Source organism: Phodopus roborovskii, unplaced genomic scaffold (genome assembly GCF_943737965.1).
Source record: "Phodopus roborovskii unplaced genomic scaffold, PHOROB, whole genome shotgun sequence".
Classification (NCBI taxonomy): domain Eukaryota; kingdom Metazoa; phylum Chordata; class Mammalia; order Rodentia; family Cricetidae; genus Phodopus; species Phodopus roborovskii.
Genome location: NW_026126417.1, coordinates 2,936,296 through 2,951,043, shown reverse-complemented (window position 1 = coordinate 2,951,043; position 14,748 = coordinate 2,936,296). Strand labels below are relative to the sequence as shown.

The 14,748-nt window shown below is 43.8% G+C and overlaps 1 protein-coding gene across 1 annotated transcript in view; it reads right to left on the bottom strand.

Annotated features, from left to right (window-relative positions):
* The window catches only part of Ryr3 (ryanodine receptor 3), a 506,993-nt gene extending 498,117 nt beyond the window's left edge, over window positions 1-8,876 (bottom strand). Inside the window, exon 1 of the mRNA XM_051183787.1 lies at window positions 8,540-8,876. Within this exon, the coding sequence (XP_051039744.1) occupies window positions 8,540-8,590 (51 nt within the window). The 5' untranslated portion in view covers window positions 8,591-8,876. The remainder of the gene's footprint in view (window positions 1-8,539) is intronic.
* Window positions 8,877-14,748: the final 5,872 nt, after the last annotated feature.

Below are 14,748 nucleotides of genomic sequence, written 5' to 3'. Positions count from 1 at the left end.
AGATCCCTCTTACTGTCCTATTGTTATGTGCAGCCTGAATCCGGACTATATAGCAGAGTGTGGGAGTTAAAGTCAATGTGCCTTATAATATGGACATGTGTGTGCTATTGAGAATTTCTGCTTCTTCCTGTGGTTCCATGGATGAGCTCTCTATACTTAGGCTTATTTGAGAGGTGAATTGTGAAATTGTTAGAGAAGTAATGCCAGACTTTATCACTGGTGGGCTAGCCATGCCCATCTTCCAGGAAGTTTTTGTTGTTGTTTGGTGGAGGTTGTTTTGTTTGTTTTTCTGTGTCTCCCCTCAGCTCACTCCTTATTTACTGTAAGGCTGTTCTGGAATTGGTTTGGGTGAGTCTGGAGCACTTGCTTAGGTGTACAATGAGTAAACTTCAACGGCTATAGCTGACAATGGTATTCATCACTTGGACACTCCTCTGCCTTAGGAAAGATGCATTGTAGTGGCATCTATCCTTGACAGTGTATTTGTGTTAGTGGCCATGCCCCTTTGGCCATGACTTCAGGTGCAGACAGAACCAGAAAGATGGAAGCATGAGGCAGGGTACTCTCGTGCTCTCTCTCTCTCTCTCTCTCTCTCTCTCTCTCTCTCTCTCTCACACACACACACACACACACACACACACACACAGAGAGAGAGAGAGAGAGAGAGAGAGAGAGAGAGAGAGAGATCAGATTAAAAGGGCAGAGAAAGGCTGTGGGGCTGTGGTGGTTCTTTATTATTATCGCTGTAAGTATCCCCCAATGAAACACCCATTTATCATTTATCTTGGGTCTAGTGGACTCATTATCACCCACCTTCAATGCATGCTTAGTTTTCACTTTATGTAGAGCCAAATCACCTTAGAAAAAAACATTCTTTCTCATAGTGTTATCTTTGGTCCTGAATAATTTTAGATAAACTATATTATTATGGAATATTAGTGTAAGAAGTGTTCATTTGTTTATCCTGTGGAATATTTGTTTAATGATGCAAAGATGCATTGCATTCTTTTATGTTGCATTTGTTTAATTTTGTGGAGCTGTGTTACTTTCCCTGCCTAAAACACATGATTGGTCTAATAAAGAGTTGAACAGGCAATAGCTTGGCAGGAGAGGGATAGGCAGGCTGCCAGCAGAAACAATAAATAGAAGGATAAAGAAAACATGGTAGAATGAGAAAAGGGGAAAGAGAAGATGACACCAATCACCCAGGCAGCTATAGAATAAGAAGTAAAGATAGGTGAGTAGGATAGAAAAAGGTAAAAGCCCAGAGGCAAAATGTAGACAGGATAATTTAAGAAAATATGGCTAGAAATAAGCCAAGCTAAGGCTGAGCATTCATAAATAAGAATAAGTCTCAAAACAAAAACAAACACAAACAAACAAAAAACAAAACAATCACAGCATATATTAGCTTCAATCCTCACTATAAAGATTGGCCTTCCTAATGCCTGAGTGAGGCTGGACAGTTCTTAATCACCCTGTTAGTTGGGGCTTCCTTTATACTCTGCTCAAAGTATGCCACCTGCCCAAACACAAGCAGCCCAGACTTCTGTACCTAGATTCTTCAGATCCTCCTCAGGGTTCCCCATGAGCCCGTGCTCCCACCCACACTTGCCCCTCTCAGCAGTGACCCCACACGCTCTCTTTCTCCAGTGCTGCTACTCCTTTGGGAACTTGCTTTATTCAGCTATTAATGATGCTCATCACTAATGGTACCTGCTGAACTTCCCATAGTTCAGTTTTCTGATAGAAGAAATGTTTTGAGACAATACCTTGTCCCAAAGGTAAACATGGAAGAAAGATATCTTGTGCCTGGGTTATATTGACCCTGAGATCAGCCTACACTTTCATTCCCAGATTTTCATTACAGCTGCTCTGCTGTGCTCACCACACTGGCTCCTTCCTATAACATAAACTGCCTGTGAACTGACTCTGTAGGAAAGTGTTGATGGAGAGTACTGCCAGCAGTAGCTCTGCCTCCAGTGTTCCTTCTTGCCTCCTTTATATTTTAAAATAAGCAGAAGCCAGCAGCTACCACCCAGAGCAAAAGGTAGTTTCTGAATATAATTACATTCTGATTTTAGGAAGGAATGTTTTCTTTTGGGGGGCATTGAATGAAATAATAGCTAACCTCACCCAGACATGACAATACAATGACCACCTTAAATCAATGGAGGCTTTACCATCTAGGGATATGGGAAAAGGAGATACAGAAAGGAAGTAGTGGGTGTGTGAGGGGAAGGGCGTAGCTCGTTGAAACATTGCATAATTAGTCTCACACCAATCTGAATTTTGTTTTCCAACAATCCAGAATCAGGAACGACACAAGGGATAAGAAGAAGAAAGAAAAAGAAGAAGAAGAAGAAGAAGAAGAAGAAGAAGAAGAAGAAGAAGAAGAAGAAGAAGAAGAAGAAGAAGAAAACAAAAAACTTGGCACCTCAGCTAGCTCATCCCTGTAGCAGGATCCGGTGCCAGCACTTTTCCTTCCCTCTTTCTGAACTGAAGAGGTGCTGTGAGGGCAAAACTCACTGAACCAAGGCAAACTGCAATGGCTGGAAGTGTGTCCCTAAAACACCTCAAACCAGAGGATGACTGTGAAGACATCAACATAAGACCTGCAAGAACATCAAGGTCCCCTGAGGAGAATGCTCACCCTACAGTCTTAGCCCTGGCTAGGATAGACTTCCCACCACATCTGTTTGCAACTGCCTCCATAACTTTATTTTATTTTATTTTTTTTTTTGCAAAGGGTCATACTCCTCAAGCAAATAACAGATAAGAGAAAGAGCAAAGGCCCTGGGTGGGAAACCTATGCTGCTTGAAGGAAAGCAAGTCACTGAGAGGAAGAAATAATGAACTTTAAAAGAGAATGGAGTGTAGTGGGATATCCATTTTGTCTCCTTCTGTGGCACTGACCACTCCCATTGGGGGTGCAGCCAGGGGCGGAAGTGACCTGTGGAACTAGGTTGGGGGGGGACCCTCTCTTGCTTGCAGCACTGGGACAGGAACACTTCCGGAGGCATCCTTGGGACCAGGAACCTGCTGGTGTTCATCTGTCTATGTTGTGAGTTATTTCTCCCTGAATAAACATCTGTTCGGCCTAATTGTTTATCCTGATCCTTATTAAACCACAATAATAGAAGGGGTATGGAAAGGATAACTTTGCAAATAAGAGCTGTGGGATTAAATATTAAGAAGTACTAGTGACACCCACAGCTTTGGTGATGTTCTGAGATGACAATAAGCACCTGAGTATTTGGCTAGGCAACTGGACTCCCAGGAGCCTTCCTGGCTATATGTGTCATAACTTGCTTTTCATATCCTATAAAGAGAAAGAAGTTGAGGTTCATTATAGTCAAGTGATCACGAAGAGGTACCAGGGTGGCATCCACTCTGGATGGGTTGAAGGCACAAAACACGTTTGAGAGATGGGAAATCACTCCGGTACTTTTCCATCAAGAGCCAATCACAAGCAGGATTGATTTCCTGTTGTAGGGCAGACACAATGACAATGCCCTATGAAATGTGCCTGCTTTATGTCATTGGGAGTATTTTTGGAATTATTGTTGCCTTTCATGACTCTCCTAGTAAAGCAGATTCTCTATAGAGTATGAAACAAACAAAAAGACTCAGTTTTCTTAAATGACTCATTCAAGGTCACAAATGAGCTAATATAAGAAATAAGAATTCCTCTAACTTCAATTTTTTATTACAACCTTATACACCCACTGGATAAATTTTATATTGAGGGTATCTTTGTGAATAGAGCTAATTTAGAAGGGTTTATCATGATGTGAAATTTAGGAAAGGAGCTAGAGTAGAGCATTCTGAAGACAGGGGCCTCCTCAACCTACACAGAGAGGGTTAAGAGGATGAAAAGGATGCAAATGGTGCAGGTCAGTAAAAATAATGGGGTCAGTGGTTTTAAATGTAAAATTCTTTAAATAGCAATACAAAGGGAAAGCCAAGAGATAAAGTAAAATAAATACTCATAAGACAATCACAGAGGCAAATATGGATATAAATCTATTCAAACACCAACTTTTCAAAAATAAGCATTAGAATATTTTGCTCTCCAGATAAATTTCTCCCACTCATTTCCATTTCAACATCCCCCCTTTCAGATCAGCCCAAAAGAGCTGAAGAAGTATACTTATTGTACATTAAATGAATGTTAGAAATAAACTTAAATTTTTGTTAAAAAAAAAACTTTCCCTTAAGTGTTCTCATCTTCCCTTAATATTTTTTTTTTAATTAAGCAAAGACATTGGTCGTGCATCCCTCAACTGCAGACTGGCTTCTTGGTCTCATTTTTGTAGTGGGCTGCATCTTATGCCAAACATTCCCAAGCTTGCAGCCATCATCAGTTCTGTTCCTAAAGCTCAGAAGCTAAAACCTCTGGTCAACACAACACCCGTATGCAAAAGCAGTTTTCCCAGCTCAACTTGATTACTTGGGAGAAGGGAACTTGCCTTCCTGCTCACACCTACTAGAGGCATTTCATGGGGAAAGGGATATTGTGTATACTAATACACTGGTTTAGAATCAAACTAATTCTGAGAGGATGTCAAGAAGCAGACTGTGAAGGTGGGAAGCCCTGTTGTGACTTTGGGAGGCCAATTTTAATACCCACACTCATGCAGCAGTAGACCCCCCTGGTCAGTCCTTCAGCAGTCCACACCTGGGTGTCTAGGGCCTGTCTTCCAGAGCTGCCTCAGGTCTTGCACCAGGAGGCTGCTTTTCACATTTTTCCTACTAGCATCCTGAGCTCATCCGACTTTATGAGCTAGGAAGCAAACACACAAGGCCCATAAGGAGAAGCAAGCTCGAATCTGCGAGCTACCAGATAAATGTTCACTAGTATTTCAGTCCGGAGCCATGAGTTCCAGAGGGGCAGAATTCACACCAGTAGTAGAAATATAATGCAAGGATGTGTCTGATGCACCATGGTTGGACGGGAGCAGTCCTTCCTTGACTTTCAGTTCAAACATCTTTCCATGTTCAAGTGCAGCTCAGGGGCAAAGAAGAACTTTCTATAGATGGGGCTCAGCCCAGCAGCCTGTAACCAAGCTTTAATAGAAATGGATGCGCTCCTTACTCAAGTTCTGTTTTAATTTCATGTTTGATGGAATGAAGGTAACAAGGAGAGGTCTATGGTAACTTAAAAAAAAATAAAACAGCAGATGATGGCTCAGAGCTTTGTTAATTTTAAATGGCTACTGTAGTCTAGGGGAAAGCAACATCTACCTGGTATTCCTGAAGCCAGCCACTCTGCCAACTGTCTGAAGACAGGGTAATTGTCACTCTTCTCCCCATAACTTCTTATTCTCGCATCAGTGGCTGGCAGGTTCATCTGCTTCTGAGCAGCTTTAGAGCCATATCAGTGACACTGGCTACGTCAGCAAGAGCAATTGGGAGGGAGGAGGATGCCACTGCCAACATTAGTGAGAGAGAAAATTCTAGCCTTAAGGAGAAGACGATTCTTCTGTCTGCCTCTCTACATAATAGCCATGGCTTCCAGTGATTTCAGATTTTTTAAATTTCATCACACCTTCTTAAGGGCATTAAATTTCATTTCCAAACCCTTTGTTGTAGACCTGCACTTACTTAAGAAACAGTGGGTTTCAAATATCCCTAACCTTAACTCCTTGAGTCACAACTTCAAATTGCCCCAATCTGTCCAAAGGGGATTTCCCCAGTTACCAGTGTTTCTAATAACGATAGTAACAACAACACCAATTCATAAGTATCTTAAGCCACACCAAGCAAACCTATGCTGCCTCCTAGCTCATTTCACGCCATCAATAATTCTCTATCACCCACAATTTGATTAGGTTCTGTGGCATAGTGCTACTCCGTGGTCTATTTTTGAAGTAGATTTAAAAAGCCTCTGCTCTCTGAGACAGCAAGTCTTTAAAGTTCACAGCTGTAAAGGGAGGATTCTGTTCCATTGTCGAAAGTCACCTCTGGTCCAAAACAATGTTAAGGTGGCTGACACATGGTCAATGTGCTTTGGAAGATTGTATTTGTGAGGAAGAAAAAATGCTAACGTAGAAGTGAGGGAGTGAGTTCAAAGTGAAACACCTTGTACAGCACAGGTACATTCACAGGTGAAAACGTGACCCGGATAGAACAGCCTAAGAGATTCTTGACTCTCAGAAAAATGGAAAGATGTCTTTTTTTTTCTTTTTCTTTTTTTCTTTTTCTTTTTTTTTTTTTTTTTTTTTTTTTTTTTTTTTTTTTTTGGTTCAGGGTTCAAGCTTTATGATTCCTGAGTTTCAATAAATTGTTTCATTTAATTCATGGTTAATGAGGGACGGAGTCAAATTCAGAAAGCTGCAGGTTTTCATCTGCGTGAACTCCTCGAACTCCTCGTGTTCTCGCCTCTGGCACAAGCCTCCCAGCTGCATTGGGAGTTAAATGTAACATTACATAATAACCATTACCAGTAACTTGCTGGGCAGCCACAGCCAGGTCATTTGATTTCCTGTACCTCTCTCTGTTCCAAGTAGGAATAAGATGAGTATCTTAAGCTGTTCTGTGGGGGCAAAGAACTAAGAACATGCCTAAAGCAACACTTCCAATGATTACAGTGAAGAAGTGATTCTGTAACACTTAGAGCCATTCACCCCCATGGTGACCTCTGCTCTCCCTCTGAGTGATGTGGATACTAAGTGCTCTGCAACAGGGTCCTTAACCAATGTGCTTGAACCCCACAGGGTCTCTGGATTGCTTTAAATGGGGTTCATGGACTCTGAACTCTATGAGGCTGGGGACACAAACCTTAACCACTGCTGCACTAAACCTTGGCTACAGGTGTTCTCTCAGACAGCAATATTGCCTGGCGCTGGGGGCGGGGGGGAGGAAGATGGCTACAGAATCCAAGAAAAGCAGCTTACATGAAGACCTGAAGAAAGTCTCTGGGTCCCTAACCTTAACTCCCTGGGTCACATCTTCAAGTTGCCCCAACCTGTCCAAGGGGGATTTCCTCAGGTACCAGTGCCCAGGTCTTTCTAATGATAGTAACAACACTGCCAACGTGGGCTGAGGAGGGCACAAACTAGAAGCACCTGCTCGCTCTCTATATATGCCATTCAATGCTGAGCACACCTGTTGGAGGGAACTAGAAGGGTCCCATTGGGGCTCTGGAAAGAACAGATAGCTTGCTGGGCACAGTCGTGTGCAGTGTAAAGATGAACCAGAAGCAAGTGAAAGAACTTTTGGACTTTCAGAAAGCTTAGGATGGTGGTGGGTCCTTCGAAATCTCCCAAACAAGACCCAGGACTGAGCCTTGACCAAGAAACCATGTCTGACAAAACAGAAGACAGAAGGGAAGAGGCGTTGAAAAAGAATTAGAAGGGAACTCTTCAAAGAGAGAGGGAATGTTCCAAAAGACGGAGGTTGTTATTCTCTGTGACCAGGTCAGAAAGAAGCAGGGCACTCTTAAAGAGGACAGTGAAGACAAGAAGTTCATTCTAATTCTTCAGACCTAAATAGCGCGCATAAAATCGCTTAGCATTTACAAAGCATTCTGCAGTTTAAAAATATTATGACGTTCACAATCTCGTTTAATTCTTATCTGCCATCAAATGCTAGTTACATTTTCTTCCATTTTACACAAGAGGAAACTGAGGCTGGGTAAAGAGGATTATGCGATCTGTTCAAGGTCACGTGGATGAAACCAGTCCTAGGAAGTAACCAGGTACCCCTCGCCCTTCAAGGTGGTGGTCCACCTTGAAATGTTAAACTGTTCAAGGAAAAGGCTGACATAGCTCTGCTGGACTTTGCCCCGCTCCCAAAATCTGGGATGGAGCATTGCCCTCCAGTGCCAAGAAGGGGACCTGATGACGCGGAGCCACAGACTGGGATTTCCCTATTCTGCAGGGTTCTTGGGAGCCTGGAGCAGAAGCTGTAGCTCTCACACACCCGCGGGTGAGTCAAGTAAGGCTTAGCAGCAGTTGCTGGATAGAGATTTAAAGAGAGAGGAGAGGGAGAGCACTAGGTGAATTCCCCTTCTGAGCGGTTCCTGTACTGTCACCAAGAGCAGGTATCGGTTACCGACGGGACCAGGGTCCCCACTCTCACACCTGCCCCATTGACTCCTTTCTTGGTGGTCCCCTAGAGCCTGAGGGCAGGCAGCTCGAAAGAGGAAAGGGACCGGGTGAAGTGTGGAGGTGACAGGAGGCCGATCGTGGAGCATCTCTGATCTTCTGGGTCTGAACAATCACAAGCTAAGCCCAGCTTGAAGTTTGGGCATCAAAGGTTTCAGACCAAGTAGAGAGTTGCCCCAAGAGCGAGCCGTCCCGGGTGGGAGATCTGAGAGAGGTGGCGGCACGGAGAGAGAAAAGGGAAAGGCTGGAGAAGGTGCCATTTCCCACGCAGCCCCTCGCCGCCCGGCGGGTAGGTGGCTGGTCCGCCTCTGCAGCCCGCGAGTGCGGAGAACGCGCCCCGCACCGCGGCGCAGCGCAGCGCAGCCCCTCCTCGCCACGCCGCGCTCCTCCCCACCTGCCCGCCGCCTCTCCCGGCCGCCGAGACTCACAGTCCGCAGAAACTGGATCTCATCCTCGCCTCCTTCTCCCGCTTCGGCCATGGCTCCCGGGGCGTGCGCGGCGCCCCAGCTTCGGGCGCCTCTGTTTCCGCGAGGCAGCAGCGTGCGCTGACTGCCGCTCTGCCGTTGCTCTTTCTCCTCCTAGTCGTCCTCCTCCTCCCGCTCCTTGCTCAGCCTCAGCAGCGCCGAGCTAATCCCCGACCATATAGGGAGCTGGGCTAACACTTGACTGCACTGCAGAGCGCCAATGCCAGGCGAGCAGCCCGCCCACCCCTCGCTCCTCTCGCCCCAGCCAAGTGCGCGGCAGCCACGGACTCCGCGGACAGCGCAGCGCGGCGCGCGCCAGGCGGGTGTGGGGCAGAGCCTGGGACCCGGGCCGGCGCCGTGGAGCCTCCCCCGCACCGCACCGCACCGCACCTCACATTCAGTGGAGACGCGCGCCCCGCGGCGACGGGAAGATGGCTCTTACACAAAGGCCAGTTGCTTAGATTCAGCGACCCCAAATTGGGCATCAACCAGCTAGATTGATCCACTTTACTTGGGGTGTGTGTACGTGTGTGTGAGTGTGTATTTATGTATGTGTGTGTGTGTGTGTGAGAGAGAGAGAGTGAGAGAGAGAGACAGAGACAGAGACAGAGACACAGAGACAGAGAATGAATTGATTTTCTATTTGCATTGGAATGCCCACCTGGAACATGGCGTTGTCCCACCACCACCCGTGGAAGGCTGTTTGAGTGTACCTTGGTTTTTCATACAGCAAGGACAGAAAGGTGCTATGACTCTTCATTCATAACAAAGTTTGTAACCCTCTGGGTAGCTCATCTTGCATCAGAGAACCCCTTCACTCTACAATAATCAGAATACACAAAAGAGGGGGTACAGTAACCAGAATGCACAACATTACATATGTCAGAAATTGTTGACTGACAAATGCAATAAACACTTTTAAACACACACACACACACACACACACACACACAATTTGAAGGGACATACTACACCTCTATTGAATAAAGAAGCAATATCCCCATGACATTTCAGTAGGCTTCCATTCTGACCTCCATTTGGAAGTTAGATGACATCAGAATCATTCCTTTGTGTGCATCATTACCCTTACTCTGCATTTAGACCTCCAGCCCTCTGGGACTCTGGGGAGAACCAGTAGAGGTAAGTAAATACATACAACAGGTCCCAGAGGGCTAGCACTCACCCAGCCTTGGGTAGCTCTTTAGGATTTGGGAGCAGTCATATTGGTCTTCTGAAGACTCCAGTGCAGGATGCTCCTTCTGTACACTGGTCAAGAAGTTTCCTGGCAAAAGAAATGTTTAAAAGGAAGAGCCTTAAAGAGATGTAGGCAAGTGGCAACTCTGGGTTTAAATCTAGCAACTCCTCTAAAGCCTGTCTGGAACAATCATACCATCTATACATTGCGTTGTTTTACATTTTGGGAGCCACCTGGCCACCTCTGTGACCTATCTCTGGATAAAGATTCTTCTTATCTCCATCACCAGTGACAAGAGTCCATTTTGAAAGGCAAAGGCCTCTTGGTTTTCTAAATCTCCAGGAAAGCTATCAGCACTTTTAGAACTTCAGCAGACCCCACAGAACAATGAGATATTCTCAAGATGTTCGAGAAGGAAGCCAAGCACATTTAAGTGGAGGCAGATTGTGCAACTGACACCATGGGAGCTGAGGGACAGCCTATGGAGCCAGATTTTTAAAAAAAAAAAAAATCATTTTAGTCTTTTCAGTACTTTGTACCTTTTACACTCATAGTTTGCTATGTTTTGAAAATATCACTAATGAAATAAGATATTTCTGTATTTATTTACTCCAGCTTATTTGTCACATAAAAGGGACCCTTGGGTGTGTTTTATCAACAAGAAAAACAAAGCTTTAGTGGTCTAGTGAAAAATGGCCAATATCATATAAATAAGCAAACCATTCCCTATTATTCATGGTGCCCAATTATACAGATAGTGTTAATGGGGACAGGGTTGTATATTCTATTCCAGGAAGGCTGTTTAGTTTCATTCTTTTGTGAGTTAAGGGCCTGGTCCCTTCACTTTGTCCCAAAACCTTAAAAATCTTTGTTCCATTAGCAAAAAGGAGGACAGTATTAAAAATAGCAACAAAACTATTGAGGACATAGGACCTAAGAGGCCACATTTGGTATTCTTTGTCCATGTGGGCCTATAGTAAACTGTATATATCATTAAATTTGCCTTCAATGACATTCCAGGATCACCTTCTGTGATAACTAATCTTGGTTGTCAACTCGACTTACCTGGGAAGATGGAACCTCAGTTGAGGAATTGCACCCATCAGCTTGACCTGTGGCCAAGTCTGTGAGACCATTTCTTGATTGCTAATTAATGGAGGAGGGCCCAGTCCATTTCAGGAAGTATCACCTTTGTGTACATGGTCCTTGTAAAAGAAAGCTAGGTAAGTCCGTGAGCATCATTTCTCCATGGTCTCTGCTTCATGATCCTTCATTGATGTCTAATTAGGGTTACCATTGCTGTGATGAAACACCATGACCAAACACAACTTGAGGGAGGAAAGGGTTTATTTGGCTTACATTTCCACATCATCATTCATCACAGAAGAAAGTCAGGCAGGGACCTGGAGTCTAGAGCTATTGCAGAGGCCTTGGAAGGGTGCTGCTTACTTGCCCATGACTTGCTCAGCCTCTTTTATTGAAGAACCCAGGACCAGTACTCTAGGAGTGGCCCAGCCACAACAGCCCCCCACTGCTAATCACTAATTAAGAAAATGCCCCACAGTCTTGCCTGCAGCCTGATCTTATGGAGGTATTTTATTAGTTGAGGCTCCTTCCTCTCCTGTGACTCTAGCTTGTGACAAGTGGACATTAAAAGAGCCAGCACAGTTGACTCCCCTCAATGGACTGTAACCTACAAGCTAAAGTAAATCCTATCCTCTCCAAATTGTGTATGGTCATAATGTTTATCACAGCAACAAAAAGCACACTAGAAACATCCCTTAACTGTAGACATCATCTATTTGCTGGAATGCATTTCTCAAGATAATTATGCTTGTGCTTTGATCTGTACTGACTCAGGTTCCACTTAGAGAAAGTATAAAGGCAGTTTTAAGAATAGTTGAGTTGAGGAAGCTGACTCTGCTAGCACTATTATTTTTAATACGTAATCGTATTTGTGCATCATATCCATATATTGACTGAATATTTATGTTCCCATCAGCAAAAGAAAAAAATCTTTCTGTGTTTTTCACTTGGGTATTTAAGTCATAAATCTCTTCAAATGTGACAGGACAGAAGGTATCTCTACTGTGACAGTTAATTTAGAATCACTGTGAAAGCATTCTTCTGGCTCTGCTTTAAGGGTGTTTCCAGAAAGGTTTAACAGAGGGGGGAAGACCTACCTCAAAATTGGGCAGCACTATAGCATGGTCTGGGGGTAGACTAAATAAAAAAGGAAAAAGTGAACTGAGCACCAGTATCCCCCCTCCTGCACCGTGTGTGTGTGTGTGTGTGTGTGTGTGTGTGTGTGTGTGTGTGTCTGCTATATGTCTATCAGTCTCTGTGTGTGTCTCTGTCTGTCCATTTGCCTGTCTGCCTTGTCTGTGGATGCAATATGACCAGGAATCTCAAGTTTCTGCCATGTCAACCCCACCATGATAGACAGTGCCCTCAAACTGTGAGACAAAATGGACTCTGTCTTCTTTAAGCTGTTTGTGCCAGGCATTTTGTCACAGCAAGGAGACAAGTTAACTAATTCAGCCACCTGTAAGCTCATGAATGAAGCAAATAAAAGTACACCTGCTTTTGATACCAATAAGCAGGATGGAAAACACATTTTTCACAGGCTTTTTTAGTGTTTAGAAGTGACTATTATTCATTTCTACAATAAGCAGCTAAGTTGGTATGTATCTTTGCTCTACTGACTTAGGAGCAACTCTAAAACTCTCTTCTTCATTAGAGAAGGGGATAGGTGTGTGAAAAATGCATTTCTTCTTCTGGTGATCTCTGTTTCTCTCCCAGAAAAGCCACAGACATTGAAATGCTTAACACAGGCAAGGATCCACAATCACACATGTCTCCCTAAAACTGAACACATGGAGTTGCCTCCTCCTCCTTCTCATTGTATGTCATCTTCCTCTCCCTTTCCCCCGCCTCTTCTTTGTTTGTAATATCTTAAGACTGAAAGACTACATTATAAGGTCAAAATCTATATAACCCTCTAATGCAACACTCCTAAGACAATCAAAAAAGGGGCTCTGTTCCACGGGGCACCCTATGTGCCATAGTAGAGATGGGAGTAAGCTGAGCATGCTTGCAAAGGCTTTCTCTTAGCCATACATTGAATTTCTTCACCCTCAACAACCCCTAGCTTGACAAGTGGCTAAAGCAATAGCTGAGGCTACTAGCACTATCAGAGTTTGTGTGCATTTGCCTCTGGGTCAGTCTGAATTTAACAAGAACTTGAGCTGTTATACATTGCATCCACATTGACTTCATTCATAAGATAAGGGTTCGAGGCCCATGTTAAACTGTACCATTAAGGATCGAATGACTCCTGGTAAAGATTTGAATTCTTAGTGTCTGCTTCATCTTCCAGGAGATGGGAGTGGATATACCTACTTCTTGGGATTTCTTTAAGCAGGATTAAATGACTTGGTGGTTATAAAATGCCTTGCTCAATATAGAAACTGGAGAGATGGTTCATCAGTGAGCACCAGTGTTCTAAAACCTGAGTTTGAATTCATACAGGTTCCTCACAACTCCCTATAACTACAGCTCCAGGGCTTCCAATGCCCCTGGCCTCTGCAGGCACCCACACTCACATGCACACGCCAACATAGACACGCAAACACTAAAAAGTTATTTTTAATCCTTTTAAAAGTGTTCCATATAAAATCCCCATGCTTGCGGGTCTGTCTCTACCTTTCTCCTGCGCCATGGTTTCCACTGCCTGCCTTTCAGGTATGTTTGTGTTCCTGCATTTCTTTAAGTTATCTTGACATTTGATTTTAATGACTTTTTACTCACAAAGAAGGAACTCCTGCCTTCTGAAAATAATTCCCAGTCACAATAAGCAATATATCCCGGCAGAGCTCGTATGCTGCAAGTTAATGGTGCACATCAGTACTGTTTCTTTCATGTTTGTGTCTAGGAGGGCTTTTCTGGGCTGTGTTATGCCTTTATCTTTAATGAGAAATGTATTCTGTTGCTATGGCATATTGAAATGTATGGCTTCCTCCAGGAGGTGGAATTGTCAGTGCCGATCTTCCCCATTCAGGTTTCCCACCCTGGGCTTGATGGGATTAAAATCCAGTGCCTCGTGGAACTATACTTAATCAGATAAGTCTCACTTACACTAACCAGGATGCCTTTGATTTCTAATGTCTGCATTTTAATTCTTCCCATCGCTCTGTGGCACAGATATATTAAAGCTGCTGCCATCACCAATCTGCCCTGACTCACTACAGCTTGAATAGTTACTGCCAAAATAGGATGATACACAGTGGGAAAGAGACTGGTATAGTTTTATGTCATCTATTTCAGGTGTCAGGGCAAGACCCACATTTCTGTAGATGAAAATGTAAGTAAATGACTTTGATTCCGATGCTAGGGTAGTTTTTCTATGCCAACCTCTCGTTCAACCTGTCCCTACACCATGTTCTCACAGACCTCATTTCCAACTTGTTTAAGCAGGCAGGATTTCCTTTAAAATAACTCCAGCAATTTAACAAAGCAGCTCTTCCTTCTCTCTGCATGACAAGGATGCATAATTTTCTGTTGGTATTCAGAGTGCTGGTGTCTTGGGATGCAAACTACGCTTTGAAATTTCCTTCTCAATGCATCACCAGCACTGCCAGCAGGCATGGCAGAATGTTGCTGGACTCTATGAAAGAGCCTTGCTGGGCTATCTGAGTAGCTCCTGTTGCTCTGGTCTAAGTTCAAAATAAGAGTCAGATATTCTAAATTCTTATCCTCTTATCCATTGCATACATACAGCCCAGAAGTTGGGACGACAGAACCATTGTGACCCAGTACATCTACAGACCAGCAAAACAAAACAAAAATTCTGTATATCATGTGTTTGTAAGCTTTTTTTCTATGTTGCCATTTAAGCACATTGAAATCCCATTGGTGATGGTGGTTTTCATTATACAAAAGCATAGGTTGTTTAACTTAAACAGGAGAAAATACAATG